Here is a 21,016-nt window from a genome sequence, read left to right as displayed (position 1 = left end):
GAGTTTTGTCAGTAAATGTCAATTTCACACACACACACACCCCCACACACAATGAAAACATATTTCCATCAATGATCAAAAATTTTCAGACAGGCAAAGTAACAAAAATGCTGCTTGAGAACTTGTTACAATTTGATTTAAGGCTCTATACTTTGTATATTTTTGCCAAGTGATGGTAACAATTTGGGTTTTAATGCTTTAACTGTTTGAATCTCAACATCTACTGTCACTAAGTAATCATTGTCCCACAACTGTGACGATTTAAATCAATAAAATTAAAAAAAATGCTTAAAAATAAACACTGATATTATCCAGCAAATTTATAAAGAAATAAAAATTGAATGCTGCCAAGCCTAAATGTAACTCTGGATGTTCTTGTTATCCGTATCAATGGCTCGGCATTAACTTCTGCAGAGCTGCACTGATGGACACTAGCTGAAGCTCTTGGGCTGTGCCTGTTTTCATCGCAAAAATAGGCTTTCAGCCATGCAGCACCCTGTGCCTTGGGGGTGTGTGTGTGTGTACATACGATTATGATTCTTGGGCTAAATCCTGAAACCTTTTTACTCACTTGCTATGACTCCCATTGAGGGTTTTACCCGAGTAAGGCTGGAGGGATTGGGCCCACTCCCAAGAAATTGGTTAATGATACTGTCTGACTCGATTTAGCTCACAGACGCCATTAGCTGGGCTGACACGCTCACACAATGGAAGCTCCAGATCCTGCTGCGCCAGTCAATCCCTTTCCCTGGTTTGCACAAAAGAGAATAAAACAAATGAGTTGGGAGCTTGAGATCTTTATTGGATAGTTTTCTCCTGCACTATTTGCATAGCCATGTGCAAAGGCCATTTCAGAGTGGGTCGCACCCAGTACCAGCATGCAGCAGCCCTGCCAGCAGCATGTAGCTGAGACTATTCTCTGTAACAGCTGAACAGCTAGGGAGGGGAAATTAACATCTACTTGGTCAATGCTCGGGCAGCCTTGTCAGCCTTCATCTGTGTGACTGTGTGGCCCAGGTCACTGGGAGCTGGTGAGAAAGTATTTGTGAATGTCGGGAGCATTCAGCCTCACTGAGCCCAGAGGCACAGCTAGAGGGGACTAGAAGCCAGGAGTTATTGTTGCCTTGTGGGACGCTTCTCTGTCAAAATGGGGTTAAAAATGCTCTGGGCCCATTGGAAAGCCCCGGTAGGTCCCCTAGTCTGGTCCCACAGGACCAGAAGTATTGTACCCTGGTGCATTTTCTAACAAAACTTGTTTTTCTCTAGGTCTTTCCATGCAAGGACATCACAATGCTGCATAAACATTCATAGGCCAAATTCGCCACTGGCCCAATGACATTAGCCTCATTCTGTGACAGTGAAGTAGGTGGGTTATTATTGTCCCCATATTGCAGATGGGGAAACTGAGGCCCAGAGAGGCAAAATGATTTGCCCAAGGTGTACAGGAAAGTTTGCAGTAGGTCTGTCACAGTTCGGTCCTGGGCCTTAACCACAAGACCATCTTCCCTGTTGCTAGCTTGTCTGAGATGTCCCACAAGATGGTCCACTGACTCCAGCTGGATTTTGGGACATGTAAGGAGATAAGATTGAGCCCTAACCAGCTAATTTCATTCATTTAAATCATTTTTGAAAGGCAGTGACTCTCTGGAGGGGGCTCCTTAGTAGATTTTTAAGTCCATAAGGTTGCTTGAAAGCCAGGTCAGGTTCCTTTTTCTTTCTAGACAGAATTAGGCACATCGTGGTGGAAGATTTGACTTTGTCATGGCTCCTTGCTTAGTCATCTGCAGTAGCCCAGAGCAGTTATCAGAAGACAGAGTCTCTGATTTGTTTGTTTTGTTTCTTTTCCTCCCTGAGTTGCCTTCAGAATTTGCAATGTGAAGAGCAGTTCAGGAAACACAGGGGAGATGACAGGAATTAATACACAGCTCCTCTGAACCGAATGGATGCATCAGCAGATCAAATGAGGATCTCAAACCACACCCCATGCCCACACCCACACATATCCTCTTTCCATTACCTAAAACCATCACTTAAGGAAAAAGGATCATACTTTGCACTCAGGCCTGTTCTATATAAAGTTGTGCCTATAAAACGAGAGGTGCAATTTGGTTAAACTGGTGCAATTTTGTGCCGCTTATATTAGTTTAAACCAGGTTTATAAGCAGTTTAGCTTGTGCCACAGGCTATAAACTGGATTATGACACTTACAAAGTCATACAAATCAGAGCGATATAAGTGTGTCCAAATACAAAGATGCATCAGAATGATAAGCTCTTTGGGGAAGGGACCATCTTTTTATTCTGCGTTTGTACAGCTCCTGCCACAGTGGGGGCCTGGTTCATGAAGGCTCCTAGGTGTTACCCATAATACAAAGAAAGTGATTCAAGTTCAATGGATGTAACTTGTGTGTGTAGACAAGCCCTTATGTCACGCCTTTAATCCCAGAAGCTGAAAGCGTTTTGCTGACATTCATGAATGAAGCCTCACCCCACCCATGGTACGGCAGATGGATATGTTTATCCCCATGCTGTAGATGGTGAAACTGAGGCACAGCAAGATGTGATTTAGCCCAAGGTCAGTGCCAGGGATAAAACCCAGGAGTCCTGACTCTCAGCGCCATGCTAGACTGTGCTACCCCTTCCCCACCTTGTCTCTTTCATGCACTTGCTCTTTTGACTTTTTTTTTTTTTTTTGGCATTGTGGCAGGTGTCAATGTTCAAATATGGAATTTCCTTGCTGGACAAGAGCAGGAAGCTGCATTCTCTTGGGTGACTGCAGGAAGGAATCCCTGCTTTAAAATTATTTGTTTTTATTAAGAGAGCCCCCCGCCCCTGCCACTTATTCTTTTCCTTTTCACTGACCCCCCCAACAAGGCTCTGGTTGGGCTCTGAGGCCAAAGGTTTGTGGTTTCGTTTTTTTTAAATAACCATGTTTTCCCCTGCAGATTGGGCAAGCCCAGTGGTTTCTTCCCTCAATCGGCATCGCCAACACTAGGCTCGGCAGCTGCTGGATGGGCTCTCTCATTCCTGCCGGGAGGCGACAGGGAGTCAGAATGTCCACACACAAACAGCAGCTCGCCCTGCTTCATGGATGCCCATCACAACAGTTGCACTGACTCAACGGGGGGTTCATAAGAAGCCGAGCTGGAGAGTCCCCACTCAAGGAGCATTCTCAGGGTCCCAGACTTTCCTAGCCAAGGGCTGTGGTAACGCTCGACAGCCTCCTGACTTCCCTACACCCAGACAAGCGAACACAGGGAGAGTGCGGCTTTGCTGTGACGCCCGGCTCTTAATCACCCCCAGCCCAGCTTTGGAGATAGTCAGGGAGTGCAGCCCTCGATCAAAACCAATCCAGCACTAGGACAGAGGCTTCGGAGAGCAGGGAGGGAGGTTTTCAGGACCTAGCCCTTGATCACAGGCAGTCCAGCACGGCGATAGTGGTATCAGGGTGCTCAGGGCATAGGACTGATGGGGCTAGGATGAGGATGAAGGTTCTGCCTATCCTACATGCTACTTCACTGCACAAGCTGGAACTGGCTGCTGAGCCTGTCATTAGCTTCCCAGCATGCTTCTGGTTCAGCAGGTGCCTTTTGAACCCCACATTGGTGCCCGTGGAGATGGGGCCCTTGGTAGGGTTCATAGGGGATCGAAATGGCACCGGCAGTTGGGGGAGATCAGGCCGTCCCTTTCCGTCCATCCACACCTCCTGTTGCATCCTCATCCCAAGAGAGGATCCGGGGACCATGAATGGATTTTGGTGGGGCTATTTCACCACCCGAGATGCAAACCGGCGCACCCAGAGACACCCCAAGTCAGAGCAATGCAAACTGGTTCACAGATCCCCCATTTACTGGGTTCCTTGGACAACTGCAGCACCTACTGACCCCCCTCCCCGCAGCTCGCTGCAGGACAGCTGCTGCCCACGTGATCACGGCCCCTCTGACACTTCAGTTCTGATGCCAAAAACCTGCTCTCAGGATGCTGGGAATGTTCCTTCCGCAGCACCCCTGTAACCCAGCGGCACCGCTGCCTTGAGCCTGCCCCCTGGTGGTGCAGGCGATCAGCAGCAGGCAGCTTGCAGCACAGTCTGTGGGGCTGGTGACCCTCCCAGCGGGTGAGTGGGGCCGTCTGGGAAGCTGCCATCCGTGTCAGCCCCGGGGCAGGGCCCCACTCATACAGTGTGTGATTCCACCCACTGGCAGAGGCGCCTGGCGTAATCCGAGGGGCTGACGGTGGAGAAGGTCTGACCCCGGTACCGGATGCATTTCCACAGGTGCTCGAGCCGCTTGCGGAAGCTGTAGACGGTGAACAGGTCGATGATGCCCATGAAGTAGCGGAACTCCGGGCCGTCCAGCAAGTGCAGGGGGCTCTTGCAGCGGGGCAGCAAGCGCCGGTTCTGGGCCAGGATGCGGGCCAGATCCCTGTCAGACCTGGCGCTGCTTGGGAGGCTCACGTCCTCCACCCCCGAGTTCAGCTCGCGCAGTCGGTAGAGGTCGACTCCCGCTACCATCTCAGAAACCAGAATGTCAGACTCTTCCTCCGCGATCCCCGACACCGAGGGGAGCAGGGAGCTCTCGGGATTGCTCAAGGACCTGGAGCAGGGAAAGGCCAGGACAGTGAGATCTCGGGGACACCCCAGATCAAAGCGATAGGAACCGGCAGCTGGTCGGCAGCTTCCCCGCTGACTTGGTTCCTTGGAGGCTCGCGGGCTCAGTCACCTACAGTCCTGCTTTGTGGGACTGATTCTCAGTTACATTAAAGCCCTTTATGCCACTTGGCAGGGGGAAGGGTCCCGGAGAAGCTCCCCCAGAGGAGGGGGCAGCACATAGCTAGGGTAAGGGCTCTGTGGAGGCTGCTCCCAGCCCCAGGTGCAGGAGACAGTCTGGAGCAGGCCAGGGACAGGGCATGGAAGGGAAGGGCGTGGCCAGAGACTACAGCTAGTCTCTGCTTCCTCGGGCTCCTAAGCAGCGGAGGGAAAGAGAGCGTAATGTAGAGCAGCTCTGAGGCTGCTGGGACTGACACCAGGGACTTAACATCCCCTTTGCCTCGTCCTCCAGTTTGGCCACAGAGGAGGAATGCTGTGACTGAGGACCAGGGCCTGCGACGCCGAGTTCCCGGGGGGTTCTCTGCCCTCCCAGAGACGCTGGGCTTCAGGCGCTCTGCAGGCTCACCCCAAGCAGCGTGGTCACTGGGGGCAGAGCCTGTCCTGTCTGCTGCTTGCCCCCAATCAGCCAGAGCTGCAGGAGAAGCAGAGGGCTGGCTGCGCGCTCCCCCCTGTGCCGAGCGCTCTCTGCAGCAGGCCGATCACTCACATGGTGGTCCTGAAGATGATGTCCGCGAAGGACAGGTTCTGGCCCTTTTCGTCTGCATGCAGGGGCTGAAATGCCACCAGCAGGCTGTAATCCAGCACGTTGAGCTCCTTCAGGAACTGCGTGTCCAGCTGCACCTGGCGTAGGAGCCAGGAGCGCTGCTGACCTGCAGGAGAGAGCAGAGAGGCTGACAGACACGGAGTGAGAGCCCCGGTGAGGGGAAGATCTGAGCAGGGATGGGAGATAAGCCAGGACAGTTAGCAGGGAGTGGGAGGCACAGTGTTCTGCAGGGCACCAAGGAGATGGGGCCTTGGGCAGGGGCGACAGTTCTAATGCAGCAGGATCAGGAGTAGAAGAAGCTGCCGCTGGAGGAGAAACGGCTGCGTGTGGAGGAGAGATGAGTGCAGCTGGAGGCCAGGCAGGAGAAGTGAGTCAGTGGAAGGAGACACACACAAGGGAGAGAGAAATCACGTGCCAGCAAAGATCACAGAGAGATCACAAGGGAATGAGTGAAGGCGGTGGGGAGGGCAGTGCAGACGGAGAGGGAGAAGATGGCTGCTAGTTCGGGGAGTCCTGAATGGGAGGGTTACTGGGGTCCCCAGCTTGTAACTGGCTTGGGACCCAGACTCCATACTGCTGCTGAGCCGACTCTCCTGTCTCTTCTGGTGCACACAGCCACCTGCATGCTGGCCATGGAGCAGCAGGGCTGGATACAGGCCGCTCACATGCTTTGCGGGAGCCCAGAGGCCCAGGCGTCTGCCTGATGAGCTAAAGCAGCAGCTCAGAGCGAGCAGAGGCACACATAGCCCAGGCAGCCTAGTGGTTGGACAGGCTCCACCTCACTGTGCTCCAGGACTGTCTATTTCATGTGGTTCCAGCAGCATGAAACTTAGTTGGCCAGCTGAAGAAAGAGGCGGTTGGTGCAGATATGGTCAGGGGGGAACAGTCATGTGATCACCCAGAGCCAGTAGGCTGAGCCTGGGAGGAGACAAATACATAAAAGGTCCTTCATGCTGACTTCAGGGAAGTCACTGCCCCATCGCTATGCCTCAGTTTTCCCACCCCCTCATGATTCTGACCCTCCTTTGTAGATTGCTTGGAGATATAGGGATGGAAAAGTGCCTGACATGAGCCAAGGATCATTATTATTATCAGCATGGTGATGAATGGGCTAAGCAGGACACCACTATTTCCATCCAACCTCTCTGCACTGATCTATGACCCTGCAGGGTGGACACATGGGCACATCCTGGCCAATAGGAAAAGGGGGCAGAAACCCTGTGGGAGACCCTGGCCCTTGCTGGGGGCAGGGGGTGGGGGGCAGCTGCATGGCAAACTGGTAGCAGCAGGGAGGCTGAATGCAGGGGAAGGTGTCAGGGAATCGTGGGCAGAACCAACTGGGGCAGGAACCGGGGAACTGCATGTGCAACAAGGGTCAGGTCTGGGCAGAAGCCGTGGAGAAGCGACGGAGCTTGGGAACGTGGGCAGAGGGGTTCCAAGGAGACACACCACTGGCTGATCCTGGCCTGAAAACCTGGCTCCAGCGGAAACGGGGCTAGAGAGGCACCAGGCAGAGGAGCCCTGACCCTCTAGTGAACTACCCCCGACCCCCACATACAAACCGCTATTGTTTTACCTTAAGTTGCAAGCATTCAAGCCACTTTCCCCTTTCGCTAGTGCCAGTAAAATACCCCTGAGCCTGAACGGAGCTAGAATTTACCCATGTCCATTGCCAAAGAGCCGCAGTCATACGTCAGCAGCCCCCCATCAGCTCCCCCGCCCTGCTCCCGGCGCCTCCCACCCACTGGCAGCTCCACCACCGATCAGCACCGCCACCTCCCTCCCCGTCAGCTGTTTCGTGGCGTGCAGGAGGCTCTGGGGCGGGAGCGGGAGAAGCGAGGGAACGAGAGGCTCAGGGCACCGGCGTAGCCAGGTGGAGGGAAGAGGGGGAGCGAAAACAAACAAACAAAAAAAAGGCGCCACCCACTGCGGCGCTTTTACTGACGGGGCAGCCCTCCGGGTCTTCGGCGGCACCTTCACTCGCTCCGCAGGTCTTCGGCGGCATTTCGGCGATGAAGCTTCAGTGCTGCCGAAGACACCCGAAGCGAGTGAAGGTCCCGCCGCCGAAGTGCCGCCGAAGACCCGGAGCGCTGCCCCGTCAGTAAAAGCGCCGCAGTGGGTGGTGCCTGTTTGTTTTTTTTTGCTCCTGGGTGAGTAAAATTAAAAAGGCGCCACTTGTGCTCGGTGGGGGAGCGGCCGCTCCCCCCCAGCTACGCTACTGGCTCAGGGGAGGGGGTGAGAACGGGTGGAGGGGGCAGGTCCAGTGGCAGAGCCAGGGGTTGAGCAGTGAGCACCCCCCAGCACACTGGAAAGTTGGTGCCTGTAGCTCCAGCCCCAGAGTCGGTGCCTGTACAAGGAGCCACATATTAACTTCTGAAGAGCCGCGTGTGGCTCCGGAGCCACAGGCTGACCACCCCTGTTCTAAGGTGTCTTCGGAGCCTGCCCCCCAGTCACGGTCCACCTGGTGTGCTACTTGTGCTTTGGGGGTTGCTGTGCCACAGCCCTAACAAGGACCCCATCATCATGGGGTAGCAGGACATCTGCCATCTTGGCTGACACCTGGGGATTGAACCAGGAACCCCAGCCTCAACCCCCCAAATCTCTACAGCTTGAGCTAAACAGCCAGGATCCAAGGGGCGGGTTACGGTCGTTCTGACAGGAGGCTCCATCCGCTTCCCAGTGAGTTGGCATCCGTGTCATAAAACCAACTCACGCCACAAACGGGCTTCCCACGCTGGCAGCCTCAGCTGTGAGGCCAGGAGTGAACAGGGACAGACCGAATTACTGGCTTCTCCCTAGAGGTGGCTGCCTTCAGCCCAGGTTCGAGGCACTTTGGCAAGGTGGCTGGGGGAGGGGATGTCGTACCTTTTCAGCGGATAGAGCACTTAGGCCTCCAGATACATGGATCCTGCATCTTTCTCCAGCGCTAAGCTGGGTCATTCTCTCTCTCTCTCTCTCTTTCTCCCATCAGCCTATGATTAATTCACAACCTTCCAGGTTGGGACCTATGCAATGAGGAGGTTTAGCTAAACTGGATGTGGAAGATGGATAGAGACAGAGGCGGATGAGTGGGCTGGATGGTGGGTGGACTGAATGGCAGATGGCTGGACAGTATGAAGTGAGTGGGTGGCCCAGCGGTTCACCCTGCCTGACCAGGCCTTCCTTGGCCAGGGAGGTACTCACCCAGCTGGATGGAATTTCCTTCAAAGTTGAGATCCTTCAACACCACGATGACTTGGCTGCCCTCGGGGGCGGGCTCCGTCCAGCGATTCACCTGACACCCTTTAATGTCGTACCTGCACGTGGCAATTCGGACAGGCGATTCCTGGAGGGCACGTTGAGTCCCTGCTTAACCCCTTCAGCACCACACCCTCGGCATGACATACGAGAGTGCCCATCGCAGCCGTGGGTCGGAAGGGAGAGGAAAGTGTCTCATTGGGCTGCACCGTCTGAGAGTGCAACGGTGTTATGCCCGTGGACTTTGAAAAGGGTTCAGTGCTCAGTAATTTTCCCATGAAATAGTCATGCTTATTAGTAGGTTCATATTCCTTGCAGTCTGCAGCCACTAGAGGGCAACATGATCACCCACGTTTTATCAGTGTTGCTTGTGCAAATATCTGGGTTTACAAACTCGCAGCTGCAGCTATTAGAGGGCAACGGAACAACACACATGGGAGCAGGTCTGACATTCCCTCCGCTAGTGGGCAGTGCTGACACGCACGTTGCAGAGGGGCAGACAGCAACAAAGGCAGGACATTATTCCTAAGAGGAGGTGACTGTACAAATCCCTCTAATCCCCGAGCCGTGACCCCTCTAATCACATGGGCCTGTAACTCACCGTTCAAGGATCCTTTCGTCGGGGTAGAACACGCTCTGCATGATGATGAAGTATTTCTAGAGGAGAGAGAAGAAGAGACTCGATGGAAACCGGCACAGAGATGGAGTTGGCTGTGCCAAAGACGGGGCCAGTGGCACATGACATGGACTCCGACAGGCAGATGGAACCTACCTTCTTCTCCTGAGCCACGATGATGCTGTGAACCCCTGGAAGGGAAGAGACAAGGCGAAAGCTCAGAGAACACAGACCAGGATTGGCAGTCCGGCCGGCAGGCAGCTCTGACACCCCCTCTGATCAGCAGGGACACTGAGTACTGTGTCCAGGGCACAAGGGCCTTGCAACCTGGGTTTCACAAATCTGAAGCACGGTTGCAGCCAAACAGGCTGTACCTGGGTATGGCTAGCGTGGAGGAGGACAGGCCAGACTGGTTCAGAGCCACCTGCTGCAGACGAGGTCCCTCCTCAGGCTGGAACCCAGTGGCTCTAGCACAGTTTGGCCTGATACACAGCCCAGCACAAGCCTGTTAGATCCTCACTTGGCAGCCTTGGCTTCTGGTCCATGGGCCCCTGAATAGTGGCTTGGCTCAAGCAGAATCACAGGGGATAGGTGAGGGAAGGTCCTAGCCTATGTCTCCCAGGCACCATGCCCCACCATCTCCTCTCTGTTAGGTACTGTCCCAGGCCAGACCGTTCTCCCTGGGGTTTATGGAGCCCTCAGTCTTTCCCCCCAGCATGTCGGAGGTGGCTCTTACCCAAGAACTTGACGAGGAGGGAGTGGGGGTATCTCTCAAGGTGCTGGATGTACTTGGGCAGGTTGGAGAGGAGGAACCGGATCTCTCTCTTACTCTGCGTCTTCAGGAAGAAGCATTTGTTGTTCCTACGGCACGAGGAAGCCAAGAGTTACCCCAGGGCTGTAAATGGGGATGGGGGAACCTGTCCTCACCTCCTGATCAGACCCAGGACACACCCAGCTCCCCAGATATGTTCCTATACGCCCAACCTCTCACACACGTGTAGGACACATGCAACATCTGCACACTGCATGTACACCCCTACCCCCCCAGCAGTGATAACTGAACATTTGGATTTTTGCCATGAAGACATGCAGGTGACACGTCTCCCTCCTTAGCATCGCCAGGGCACTGCAGAGCAGAAGCAGCAAAGGCGTCCTGACTGCTGCTCTGAGGCATTGCCCCTTGCTAGTGAATATCAGACACTAACGGTTTTGATCAGCACCCCCAATACTACATCCAGACCCACACCCTGTCCCATACCCAGAGACTGGGCAGAAACAACACACCCGGACATATGCTCTCCAAAAGTACAGATAACCTCCCAGCCACACACGGAAACCACCTCAGAGCAGGGGACAAAACACAAGGATGATCTCCCACCTAGTAAATGGGTGGCCTCCCTCCCCAAGCCCATGCAATCACCCACACTGTCCATGGTCTGACATATCCACCGGGTCATGCCCAAATGCAACACACACGTACACACCCTAACATATTGGGTCTTCCAAAACACAGACCCATCCTCTCTCCCTCCCGCTACAGCCGAGTGCGCACGGCATGATGCACCCATTGCTTGCGCATACACAAGCCATAGAGGAGCCCTACAATTTCCTATTGAGGGGTTCTCAAAATTCATTGTGCCAAGACCCCTTACAATAAAAATTATGACATGACTCCAGGAGGGGGAGACCGAAGCCTGAGCCCGCCCGAGCCCGCTGCCCTGGCTGGGGAGATCAAAGCCCGAGCCTCGCTGCCCTGGCTGGGGAGGGGCAAAGACGACTCTCAAGGGCTTCAGCCCCAGGCAGGGAACCTGTCACTCTGAGCCCGTCCACTAAGGGCTGAAGTCCTCATGCTTCGGCCCTAGGCAGCGGGCCTCGGGCTTGGTCCCCAGCAAATCTAACGCCAGCCTTGGAGACCCCCATTAAAATGAGATTGCGACCCACAGTCTGAGAACCGCTGTCCTACATTATAGCAGAGGCAGTGTATTCAGTGCTGGTTGTTACGTGGGTCAGCTGCCGGGTGCTCTCTGATCACTACAGATCTTTCTCGTCAGTGGTAAGTTATCTTCTTGATTGCTGCTTCCCTTCGGCAGTCAGTTCTGAAAGGCCCGGTACTAATAGATCTTAGGCCAAATTCTGCCTCCAGACGTTCACCTGTCTCCCTGTGGATGTCAGTGGGCTTTAGGCAGGAGTACCTGAGGTTAAAATGGCTCTCACTGATCACCCAGAGCAGTGGTTTTCAACCTGGGGCCCGCGACCATGTCTAAGATTTCCAAAGGGGTCTGCACCTCCATTCAACATTTTGTAGGGGTCCACAAATGAACCACTGACCTAGACCATTGAGCTCTCAGAGAGTGCAGACCTCTCTCTGCACCCGTGGGAAGACTCACGTCAGGAAGAAGTCAGCCTTGCTCTTGGAGTTGCTGATGAACTGCAGGTAGAAGCTCTGGGAGGACAGGGACAGCTGGTATTCCTTCTCCGATATGCCCAGCGAGTGTCTGAAGTGAGCAAAGGCCGGGCCGCCATACGTACGCATCTCAAAGCCCTGCAGCGACCCGGGAGGAGCAAGAGGTGAGGCCAGGTTCTACCGCACCATGCTACCTGGCACACATGCCAGGCTGCCAAGTGCTTTCACCCCACCTCCCCCAGTCAGCTGGAGGATCGGGGGAACAACTGCTACCTGCTGGCCCATGGGGCTGGCAGGGAGCTGGGAATGGCAACAGCGTCTCAGTCCTCCCTCAAAGCTACGGAAGGCAGACATGGCTACTGGTAGGCTAGAGAGCCAGCACAGGTGACTGGTGGAGGTTGCATGGATGCGCCTCTGCATACGTAGGTCCACGTGAAGGTGAGGCTAGGTATGGATGTGGGGTGGGAGGTATAGGTATGAGGGGAGAGGGGTGCTTGGCTATCTGCAGCTGTGATGGACCCTGGGGATAGCTGTATGGTTAGGGTGTGTGGCTACTACAGTGTAGGGGGAGGGCTGGCTCAGGAATCCTGCGGCAGGTCAGTGTTAGTGAACTGGGCCTGGTGTACCAAAGGCTCTGGCCGGGGCCTGTGTTTTTTCCCCTGCCGTGGTGAGTTCCTACCTCATGGGCCTGCTTCAGCACGACCTTGCAGTCTGCGTCGCTCAGGGCATCCTGGCGGGGACAGAGAGAGAGACAGAGAGTGAGTGCACTGCACGGGGACTTCTCCCCGGTCACGTTCGCTGCTTCGCCGACCTTCCCAGTGGGCCCTGGCACAACGCTGGAAAGCAAATACCAAAGGATCTGGGGTGGGGGGGAGCGAGGGGGAAGGGAAATCAGCCCGGGAGTGTGGGGACTGCAGCAAGCATGATGGCAACTAGAGGGACAACCCTGACCTCTGGGCTCACCCATGCCCCTGGCCCCATCTCTCCCCCTCATTTCCCCTGCTCTGCCCCACTGCTGTGGATGGAAATGACAGGGTCATTCCTGTCTTTTTGAACCCTTCTCCCCACGGCTAGACAGCTGTCACCAGCCTGCCACGGGAGCTCAGGATTTCCTCAGCAGGGATAGGTCACCCCCGTCTACCCATCTCGTGCTTCTCTGGTTCCCATCGTTGCAGGATCTCAGCCCCCGGCACAGACTTCTCCATTTGCTAAGGGCAACGCTTCTTGCAGCCCCTGGTCTAGCAGGTTTCTTATTATTATTCAGGCCTGTCACTAAAGGCCTATTGTCACCTGGCTCTCTCTGTGCAGCGGTGCCCGCCCTGTTAGCGCCCTGTAGGGCCGGAGTCCCATCGCAGTCACTCTGCTCTGAACGTGCAGGGAAGTTAATGGAGTTCCACCAAGAGGCTGGGTCACTCCAGTGAGCCCTGGGGGGTCACGGGAATGCTGCGGGGGCTGGGATGGGGGCCAACCCTGTGCTTGAGTTGGCGTGTGCATGACGCAGATCACTAGCTGCCCCCATCCTTGGGGGCAAGGAGTCCCCTACAGAGCGGCCTGTTCTCCCTCCAGCAGGGGAGGGGCCCGTTTGTACTTGTCGGTCAGGAGTTTGCTCTGATCACCTGCGCTAGGCTGCCAGCCAGGCAGTGTGTTTCGTTTGAGCCGCCAATTTGGCTGGGCCGGCCAGGGCTGAATGTCACATCAGTTCGTCAGCGTTCTCCAAAGAGGGAGCACAGCCTAGTTCTGAGCGTAGGGGGCTGCATCATTGCCTCGCCCTGGGACCTGGGGGCGGCCCTTCCCCTCTCAGTGTCACGGGGATGCAAAGCACTTGGGGCTCCTTGACCGAGGGAGAGACAGGAGGGAGGAGAACGGGATCATGACGGGAGCACATAGGAGGCAGCATACCTTTGCTACAGCAGCGCACTCACTGGTAGCCCCGTGCCGGAGGAGAAGGCCGTGTAGGAGTCTCGTCATACGGCCAGGCAGCTGGGGAGATGAATGAGCCCATCCCCGGGAGGTACTCACCACAGGCGGGTTGTCAATGGCCTCTTGGATGGCAGCCCTGAGCCCCACCTTCAGCATGCAGGTCAGGTCATAAAACTCGTGCTCCCCGTTGATCTCAAAGAGGCCCAGGAGCTTCCACTTCTGGCGGAGCTTCCAGAGGAACCTGCGCTTCAGCGTGAGAGACCTCCGGCCCGTCGTGCTTTCCGGGGCGTCGGTCTGCAGGGGACAAGGCACCATCGGGGAGTCCGAGGAGAGAGCGGGGCTCCGCCCGGAGATGGGAAGCCCAGGAGCCCCTGGGCAGAGAGGAACCAACCTGTTCCCAGCAGACAGTGAGGGGCGGGGAACCTGAGCTTGAAGAGGTTTGAGGGAATGAAGAAGAGGATCCTATAAAGAAACTATCGAGAGGGCAGATGGGTGACTGGCAAAGTAAGGGGAGTTCAGAGAGGAACACCAGCAAGGACCAGGGGACTGAAGGGGTGTAAACTCCCTCGGGTCCTTGGGTGAGATCCCAGACCCACTGATATCAATGCCAAAGCTCCCATGGACTTCAACCAGGCCAGGATTTCACTCCTGGAGAATGTCTGAACTCCTGGTGAAAGAGCAAAACACCCAGTCCTCGCGGAGACAGGAGCAGTGTGCGTGCAAGATTCAGAGTCAGGCAGGCCAGACGGAATGGTGGTTATCGCTCTGCTGAAAGGCGCTACTGGCTGCCACTAGTGGGGGCTGTAATCCCAGGACAATCACACACCTCAGTAAAACGGATGGGGGTGCCAAGCACTCTCTTTCAGACTCCCTGGAAGGAGCACTTAACCCCTGTATGTAGGGAAAACAGCTACAGCCAAGAGAGGCTACTGCCCAAGACTCTGAGTCACATGGCCAGGTCTGCGTTAGCTCAGTAGATTAACAGGGGCTTCCCTGGTTGTGCACACAGGAACTAGGATATCAGTTTGCAGCTTGAGTGAGAAAAGCTAATTTAGACCCCATCATTTTATATATATATAGTTGTTTTAGAAGATATTCACTTTTTATGATTTGTGTATGTTAATCTCTCATAATTCTTTTATATGCTAACCACAAGCCTTTTTATTTTGTGGATCTATATATTTATTGTCCTATATATATTGAAACTAAAAAGTTCTTTGTCCTTTAATTGAACCTAATGGGCAAAGAACATAAGAACGGCCATACTAGGTCAGACCAATGGTCCCTCTAGCCCAGTGTCCTGTCTTCTGACAGCGGTCAATGCCGGGTGCTTCAGAGGGAATGAACAAAACAGGTAATCATCAAGTGATCCATCCACTGCGACAATGGACTCAATGATGAAATGTGTATAATTTTTTTTACCCTGATCTTACTAATATAGGCCAGATGTCCCAGGAAGAGACACCTGCCAACTACTAAAAAGTTTCCACACAAGGATGTTACAAACAAAACTAGGTGAATGATAAAAGATACTTGTTATGACAGATGGGCTCTGTAATGGATGAAATAATGCACCACTGAAAGGTGTTTTAAATCATTTAAGCACTGTCAGTAGTCACAGCTGTTAGTAATAATGACTGGATTAAAGATTCTTTTTTGCTCATCAGTCAGGTAAACTGAGGATGACAAAAAGAAATTCCATTATAATGAGGAAAATAGAACATATGGTAAAAATAATAATGATCAAATATTTCCCTCCCCCCCAAAAAGGAGTTTCTTTGACTCTCACACTATAAAAGGACAGTGGTCTGGGGTGTTAGATAGGGAACAAAAACTGCCAGCATTCCTCCAGTACAGAGAAAGGGACTTAACTACTTTCTTTTCACCGTCTACCGGCGGGTGGCAAAGCGTCTGTTCCTTGCGCATTCTGTATAGAGCTGTATCAATCTCTGATTGATCATCTCGATTAAATCAATTCCATACGAGCCTGTCATCTGACAATCTCAAATCGCTATTAAATTCAACCACCCAACAGTTGGGATTATGTTTTCCAACGTCCATTACCTTGCACTTATCAACACTGGGAGATTGGTGCACCTTTCCTCCCATTTGCCATCACATGGATCCACCTCCCCATCTCCCAGTCCCCATTGTACATCACCAGTCAGCTTTCTGCAGACCAGTGTGAGAACCCCTGTAAAATACAACATGACTCACCATGGCTTCTCTCTGAATGCCAGGCCTCGGCTCTATGGGGAATGCTACCTGCTGATACCGCTAGCACAAAGGATTCCTACCAATGAACCCAAGTCCGTAGCCCACGGGGCACACCATCCATGCCGGCGGGAACCAGCCTGTGCAAAGCAAAAGCACAGGGTGCAATGATCGGTCAGTGCACCCACCAGACAAAGCACAGTTAGATGGAGCATGCATGCATGAAGTCAGGAGTGCAACATGAAAAACCAGTCTGAGAGATTACACTGCCTTAGTGCAGCGGGTATGAATCAGTGTGCGGGGCACCGGCCAAACCCAGGTAAAAATACAGATCACTGCTTGGGAAGCTGGGTTTGAGTGAGCTCTGACTGGCCCGCTGGGAGGGATCAGCAGTGAAGTGGGACCAAGCAGGGCGAGTCTAGACTCTGAAGGGAGTTAGGCACTGGGTGGGTCCCAGACGGACTGACATCGAGAGACTTTACCTAATGGAGCACAGGAGTCGAAAAGCTAGAATCCACCAACTAGCAGAGGCCTTGGCACTAACACAGTCAACAGGTCGAGATGATCTGATTTTAGAAAGACAAATTTGGGGAAATTACAGAGCTATAAGGTCTGCTCTCACAGAACGCAGCGCAAGAGCCGCTGCTGGCCTCAACGTATCCCTGTAATGGATAGCACCATCTTCTGAACGACTCCCCAGAGCGCCTCTCGGGATGAGGCTCTATGGCCCATGTGGACACTCTTCTGCAATCCGTCACTGTCTTCTGGAATGATTAGTGCGCTTTGTGAGCTTGGTCATCATTCCAGAATGAAGTGACAGAATAGAACGTCCACACGGGGAGCCATTCTGGAATCACGGTTGCAGAATAGCTTATTCCACAATAGTTATTCTGGTCAATTTCCCTAAGTAGACAAACCCTTTGGTTTCAGAACGTCCTGGTTTAGACTCTCATTATGATGATGATGCCTATGCATCGGCATTAGAGTACTGCCCAGGTACCCCGGCATAGAGGAGGATGCCAGGGTGCTAGGCGGGGTACAAAGAGCCGGTCCCTGCCCCAAGAGCTCTGGAGAAGTCACCGGGTGCTGGGGGAGGCAGGGGGAAAGCAGACCTGGTAGCCGTGCTCTCAGCAGGAAAAGCGCCTGATCCTGCGACTCCCCGCCTGGCTGGGGGAGGACAGCCCAGCCCAGGCCAGTTTGGGGGGTAGGGTGGGCAGGGTCCCACCCCCCCCAGTCCAGGGAGAGGGGGTCACATGGTATCCAGCCGGCTGGGGTCTGGGGCAAGGGGGGCGCCCAGCCATGAGGGCGGGCGGGGCAGGGTCAGATCTGCCCGCAGCTCCTCCAGGGCACAGCCTGGGGCAGGTGGCCCGCTGGGCTCCACCCCCGAGTGAGGGGCAGCTCGGGCCTGGCTCCTGTCAGGGGGATGGGCTGCTTGCAGCCTTGTTAGCACCTACCTCTGCGGGCGTCCTCTGCAACCGTGGGCCCCTCCACTGTGTCCCAAATCACTGCCTGCCTGCATCCCCCCTGCCAGCCCAGAGCCGCCTCCTGCCTAAGCCCCCGGGCGGCTGCATCGCTCCCTAGCAGGCTCCCGGCGGTGGAGGCTGGCGGTCCCGGACCCTCTGCCACAGCAGCGGCTGCTGCCCAAGGGCTGCCGGCTGCAGATTGAAGCGGGTGACATCAGCCTGCCTGCAGCTGGCCCTATTGACAGCAATGCAGCGAAGGGAGGGGGAAGAGGAGGGGGAGCGGGGGTGGGGGAAAGGAAGAGCAGACCGTGATTGGTCCACCTGCACGGGTGGATCATGGCCCTGCCAGAGGATACAGGGCTAAAGACCTGCAAAAGTGTAACCGTCTTTAGCACGTGCCACCTTCCAATGCTTCAGCCCCATCCATCCCTGCAGCCCTGTGGAGCAGGTAAATAGAGCCCCATATTTGGGGAAACTGAGGCAGAGAACAGGAAAGCAACTTGCCCAAGCTCAGCTGGGGAGTCATTTTCAGAGTTTTGCTTTGAACACAGGAGATCAAGGCTCCTAGTTCTGCACTCAGACCATTAGAGCAGGGGCCTTCAAGCCCTGAGCTCTGCACCTGCCCACACAAGGTATTCAGCTGGGATTCAGGGGCAGCACACTGCAAGTTTTCAGTGAAGAAACACGGCTGTCTCGAGCCCTTAGGGCTACAAGGAAAATTTTCCAAATGTGATGGGCATGTAACCGACACAGTTCTGTCTGCAGCCAGCCTGGGACAACAGCTCTAGGAGAGAGGTGATCAGCCCCATGCCTCTCAATGTGGCAGTAACTGTTAAGTCTAATTACGACACCGTCAGAGCCAGATTTTCAAGTAACATGGATGACCAGTTGCATGGTGCACAACCACTGCAAATGTGCAAGTAACTCATGTTAAGTGCAGCTGAACCCTGGGCAGGCTGCAGCACCCAAGAGATTTTTTTTCCTTCCACTGAATGATGGCAAATGCACCAGGAGTTTTACTAGGTAGAAGTTTAGTGACCATATTAGGGCCATATCCTCCCCACTCCCAGCATTGGGCCAGCTGCCCCTCATCATTCTCCCGATTGCTTGTATTGTTATTGATGGGAGATCTGCTGTGGACTGAGGGGTGTATATGGACCTGCCTTTGCAGGCTCAGTCCTGACCCAGCATTCGAAATAAATTGCTCTGAATTTCAGAAGTACTGAGAACCCTGGAGTTCCCACAGACATTGGGGGAACCGCAGGTGCTCAGCGTCTCTGAAAATCAGGCCCAGAATGACACCGACGCCTCTGCCCTGGGCCAGAGCTCTCTGACGAAGGGGCTTCAGCAGCGATTGGCATGGGGCAGAGTAAAGCAACCAGGACGGTCATGGTGGAGGCTGGAACACTGTCCTCGCCTCACAGCTGTGGGGAAGCCAGGCCTTCAGACACCCCCTCCCGCCTGCATTGCACTTTCCAGCCCAGGAGCAAGGAACCATTTCACACCTTAGCGCTGTGGGGAGCTGACGCCCAGAACGGGGAAGTGACTTGCCTGAAGTCATCCAGTGAGTTGGTGCCAGGGTGGAGAATAGAAGCCAGATCCCGACTCCCAGCTCTGTGCTCTGATCCCAAGAACAGCCCTTTCCAGATCCGGGGGGGTCGGGGGGCAGGAGGCACTCTAGCCATGTGCAGGAGCCCCAAGGCCAGGGGAGGGACTGTGCCATCTGCCCTGCAGGATCCTGCCAAGAATCACAGGCAGCGCACCGCAAGCAGAATACATACCGTATTCACCCTAATAGCCCCTTCCTTCCAGGCTGCTGGATACCTTTGCACTGTCTGAATAAGAATAGCATCTGCAGCAACATGGGCCAGGATACAGCTCAAAGGGCTCTGGCCCCTCATGCGTTGGGATGAAGCGGGTGTCAGGGGTGCATTCCTCTCTCTTACCCCACAGTAGGACACACTGTGGAGGGAACGATGCTATCCACTGACTTGCCCTGCTCAGGGAAGTTCTATGTGCCATACCATGACCTCCCTCAGCCGTTACCGCAGTTCAGCTCCGAACCGTGGGAAACTGGAGGGAAAGAAGCCGAGAGGAGACAAGGTCCTGGTGGGCAGCACCGCAAAAAGTGCTCTGTGGGAGCCAGCCAGGCAGCTGCCTCAGCCCAGCTTTGTCAGTACATTTCAGTGACAGCCCATGTCTTCCTGTGTGTGGCAAGGAGCCAGGAATCCAGCAAAACCACAGCCCGTTCAAAGAGGCAGCTTAGCTGAGACATGGGCCCTAGGGCCCGGGGACTCTAGTGCGGGGCGGGGGAAGGACTTGAGGCCTCACTCCTGGATGGTACTCACCATTCTGGGATTCACTCCTGGCCATCCCCTGACAGGGTGTCAGGAGAGCCCTGTCCCCTAACTCTCATGGGAGAAGCTCCCACCGGCCTCCTGCCTTCACCCTTGAAGCAAGTGCAGGTTCCGCAACCAACCTGTCCCCTTTGGGGTTTTCTCCCGGCTTCCCCAGTTTAATGGTCACGTTTCCTTCATTTCCCTTTGGTCTTTAGGAGGAAGAGGCCAGGATTGCTTCTCTTGTTGGCATCTCTCCAGGAGTGAGACAGGACTTTCCACCCCTAGCACAAGACTTCCTCCCTTGCTTTGAGGGTGCCACTGCTATAATAATCGGGGCCTAGCAGGCCTCCCTCAATTGTGAGCTCAGCTGGCAGACAGTGGGTGAAAGGTCAATCACCTAGACCAATAAATGCTGACAGAGAAAGATACAAAAGGGCGACAAAGGCTGGCTTAATCCAAACAAAACGTTCTACTGACACCAACCGAGGTCTGCGTTAAGATGGTGACTGGTAAACTAGAGGAGAATGGAATCAGAAATTAATGAACCAAAACTGGCATGTAGGATATTACTAACTGGTGGTCACCCATCACCCCCCTTTGGGATCCTTTAAAGAGATTTGGGAGGGACTGAATAAGGGGATTCCCTCAAGCAACCATCAATAAAGCTCTGCTTTGCTCCAGAGACTCTGTCCTTCATTGGTGAGCCTTGAGCATTGGGACTTCCAGCCCAGCCCACTGAGAGGCCGCCCGGATCAGCGAGGACCCCTGCCTGATAGAGCAGGATCTCGCATGTATCTTCCCTTCCTTCGAGTATCCCTTCCATCGCCGCTATCTTCCTCCTGTCCTCGTTCTCGGCTTTTCACCTGATCCTGGCACCAACATGAGCTGGCCCATCCAGCTCTGCCCAGCCTAAGAGGGGCTAATGAAGAAGAGGAACATGAGCAGCCCAGACAGATGATGTCCCAGACTGGGGAAGTGAGCCAGAGTCCAGAGCAACAGATGTCATGGCCGACCTGCCAGCCCAAAGCATCTGTCCGTGACTAACTGCCATGTATCCTGAGAACGTCAACAAAAAGCTGCATTTCCCAATGCTTGCTATCCTTTCTCCCCTCCATGTCTGCAGCTCGGCTGCCAAAAGCAGAAAAAGTAACCATCATTAACAGTGGCCAACTCAACATTGAACAACAGAACTAACCCTTTCTTCCCCACTAAGAAAGATTGCTTGAAAAAACAAGAGACTAAGCAATCTTCGTATGTGGCCCCTCCATTACTGCAAGTCTGCAACCAAGGTAGCCCATTCTGTATGATCCTCTGCTAATCTCTTGATGGATGAATAGTCCTTTTAATCCACCCAGGATACCACATGATCCATCCAATAGCTTCTTTTTCTGTCTCATGTTCTTCTGCCATCAACTTTCCCTTCCAGTGCTTGTAAACATGCATCGCCCACAGAAC

At 54.2% G+C, this 21,016-nt stretch overlaps 1 protein-coding gene across 5 annotated transcripts; it reads right to left on the bottom strand.

Annotated features, from left to right (window-relative positions):
* Nucleotides 1-3,827: 3,827 nt before the first annotated feature.
* PIP5KL1 (phosphatidylinositol-4-phosphate 5-kinase like 1) lies at nt 3,828-19,878 on the bottom strand. 5 transcript variants are annotated; one of them, XM_039507030.1, is made up of 13 exons: nt 19,702-19,878; nt 19,004-19,295; nt 16,242-16,325; nt 15,763-15,899; nt 13,645-13,839; nt 12,305-12,355; nt 11,609-11,763; nt 9,958-10,082; nt 9,378-9,412; nt 9,207-9,262; nt 8,552-8,664; nt 5,312-5,495; nt 3,828-4,591 (listed from the first exon to the last, which is right to left on the bottom strand). In XM_039507030.1, exons 4-13 carry the CDS (start codon nt 15,763-15,765, stop codon nt 4,171-4,173), a joined length of 1,338 nt encoding a protein of 445 aa, XP_039362964.1. In that variant the 5' UTR covers nt 15,766-15,899; nt 16,242-16,325; nt 19,004-19,295; nt 19,702-19,878; the 3' UTR covers nt 3,828-4,170. The 5 variants fall into 5 exon arrangements, with proteins under 5 accessions (XP_039362964.1, XP_039362962.1, XP_039362966.1 ...); XM_039507028.1 differs by lacking the exon at nt 19,004-19,295 and having other exon boundaries at nt 19,571-19,878; XM_039507032.1 differs by lacking the exon at nt 19,004-19,295 and having other exon boundaries at nt 5,312-5,474; nt 19,571-19,874.
* Between the last annotated feature and the right edge of the window lie 1,138 nt (nt 19,879-21,016).

Source organism: Mauremys reevesii, linkage group 19 (assembly GCF_016161935.1).
Source record: "Mauremys reevesii isolate NIE-2019 linkage group 19, ASM1616193v1, whole genome shotgun sequence".
Classification (NCBI taxonomy): Eukaryota; Metazoa; Chordata; order Testudines; family Geoemydidae; genus Mauremys; species Mauremys reevesii.
The sequence above is the reverse complement of the archived record's forward strand: the minus strand, read 5'-3'. Positions and strand labels throughout refer to the sequence as shown.

Bases quoted from the DNA above. Each gene is read 5' to 3' on its own strand.
- PIP5KL1 (XM_039507028.1), bottom strand. The intron at 9,263-9,377 runs GTAGGTTCCATC...TCTCTCCTCTAG, and splicing joins TCGTGGCTCAGGAGAAGAAG to AAATACTTCATCATCATGCA. The intron at 5,496-8,551 runs GTGAGTACCTCC...CGTGTCTGTCAG, and splicing joins AGGAAATTCCATCCAGCTGG to CCTCTCTGCTCTCTCCTGCA.